Consider the following 1651-nt stretch of genomic DNA (forward strand, 5'->3'; position numbering starts at 1 on the left):
GGCGCCGCTGCGCACCACTATGGCTGCCGCCAGCAGCACCGCCACGACCGCGTTGTTGAGCTGCCCCCAGAGGCGCTCGAGGAAGGTGGTCTTCTTGGGGGGCGTCAGGGAGTTGGGGCCGTACAGCTCCAGGCGGCGCTGCGCCTCCGCTGCGCGGGGGCGAGCGCGTGTGCGATGCATGCATGCATTGCGGGTCGTGGACGAGCGAGCGAGCCGGGGGCGCCGATGGGGGCACGAGCCCGAGCCGTGGGTCGAGGGAGTGCCCGGCAGGAGGGGAGGAGCGGGGGAAGGGGGAAGAGGCGCACGTCGGGCCCTCCCGAGCGCCGCGCGCTGAGGGGTCCGCCGCCCCGCGCCTGAGTCGCACCTGCGCCTGCGGCGCTGCTGCCGCCCTCCAACCGCAGACGGCTCTGCGCGAGACCCGGACGGCCCGGTCCCCAGGCCGCGGCCCGCCGCGCAGGCGCCGCGCCGCGGCCGGCGCGGGCTGCTATTGCATGCACCGGCTCTCACCGGAGGCCAGGCCTGTCTCTGCATTGGAGGCGAGGTCGGCCATGACCTCCTGAGCAGTGGGCACAGAGTGCCATGGCAGGACCTCCTCTTCGTCGTCCGCCTGCACCACCACCTCCAGCCCCTGCGCCATCTGGATGATGTCCGCCTTGGAGCGGTCGGTCGTGGCCTTGCTCTTGGCCTGCCCCATCGCGGCGGGCGCGGCGCCCGGCGGGACGAGCGGGCTGGGATCTGGTCAAGAGAGAGCGCGGCGCCGCCCGTCAATGGCTGTTGCCGATCGCGGCGCTAGGAGGCGCTGCTGGAGCTGATTCAGGGGTTACTTCTCTCGATGAAAGGTGTGGATGCCTAGTTCAGCGGTCCCGGCGGGCGTTTGCTGGCCCTCTGCGAGCCTAACAACAGGCACTTACGCTAGAACCGTATATAATCAGATTTTAAGCTAAATACGACGAGAAGAGTGGACCAGTGGCCTAAGGCGATGAAGTCTCCACTTCGATAGTAACTCGAGACGACTGCGCAAGTGATGTGCTGGCAAGCACTGAACGCGGTCTGATGCATATGGAAGCGGGGCATCTGAAACGATAAAGGTGTCCTAATATTGCTGGTCAGGCCGCAATCACTGGACAGGCTGGCGGCGCCTGCTGCTCACGAGATGCTGCAGCATCTGGCGGGCGCAGGCCACCTGTGCGGGGCGCCCCGCCTCGACGCTTCCCATGCTGCCTTCCCACGCACCGGCAGGCGGGGACCAGTCTCAGATCCGCCTGACACTGTCTACATGGCTACCGCTGGCTGCCTGGTCGAGGAGCACATCCGCAGGAAAACCCCTTGATTGAACGACGTGTGAGGCTTTCCCGCCAATTTTGGGACGTCCCCAAACCCGGCCTCAGCTGACTGCAACGGATCGGCCTTGACCAGCCAGTCACCACAAACGTAAGAGTGCGTCCATTACCGGAGATTTGTGAGGCATGATGGTGCAACTGCACGCGGGAGGGGCTCCTGTCGCGTCCAAACCCCGCAGCACAGGCCGCTCTCAAGAGCGCAGCTTTTGAAAGTCCAGGCACACGCGCGCGCATGGGACGCACTCCCCGGCAGCGAGCGGGCGGCCGCGCACCGCCCCGGCGAAGCGCGGCCGCTCGGCGCGCGGGTGCGA

At 67.5% G+C, this 1651-nt stretch overlaps 1 protein-coding gene across 1 annotated transcript in view; it reads right to left on the minus strand.

The window, feature by feature from the left end:
- The window catches only part of MNEG_15264 (cation transporting ATPase), a gene marked incomplete at both ends in the record, with an annotated part of 2634 nt that extends 1940 nt beyond the window's left edge, over positions 1 to 694 (minus strand). The window contains 3 exons of the mRNA XM_014036265.1: positions 16 to 149; positions 365 to 481; positions 508 to 694. Coding sequence (XP_013891719.1) covers positions 16 to 149; positions 365 to 481; positions 508 to 694 — 438 coding nt within the window. The remainder of the gene's footprint in view (positions 1 to 15; positions 150 to 364; positions 482 to 507) is intronic.
- Between the last annotated feature and the right edge of the window lie 957 nt (positions 695 to 1651).

Source organism: Monoraphidium neglectum, assembly GCF_000611645.1.
Source record: "Monoraphidium neglectum strain SAG 48.87 unplaced genomic scaffold scaffold05173, whole genome shotgun sequence".
In the NCBI taxonomy this organism is placed as follows: Eukaryota; Viridiplantae; Chlorophyta; class Chlorophyceae; order Sphaeropleales; family Selenastraceae; genus Monoraphidium; species Monoraphidium neglectum.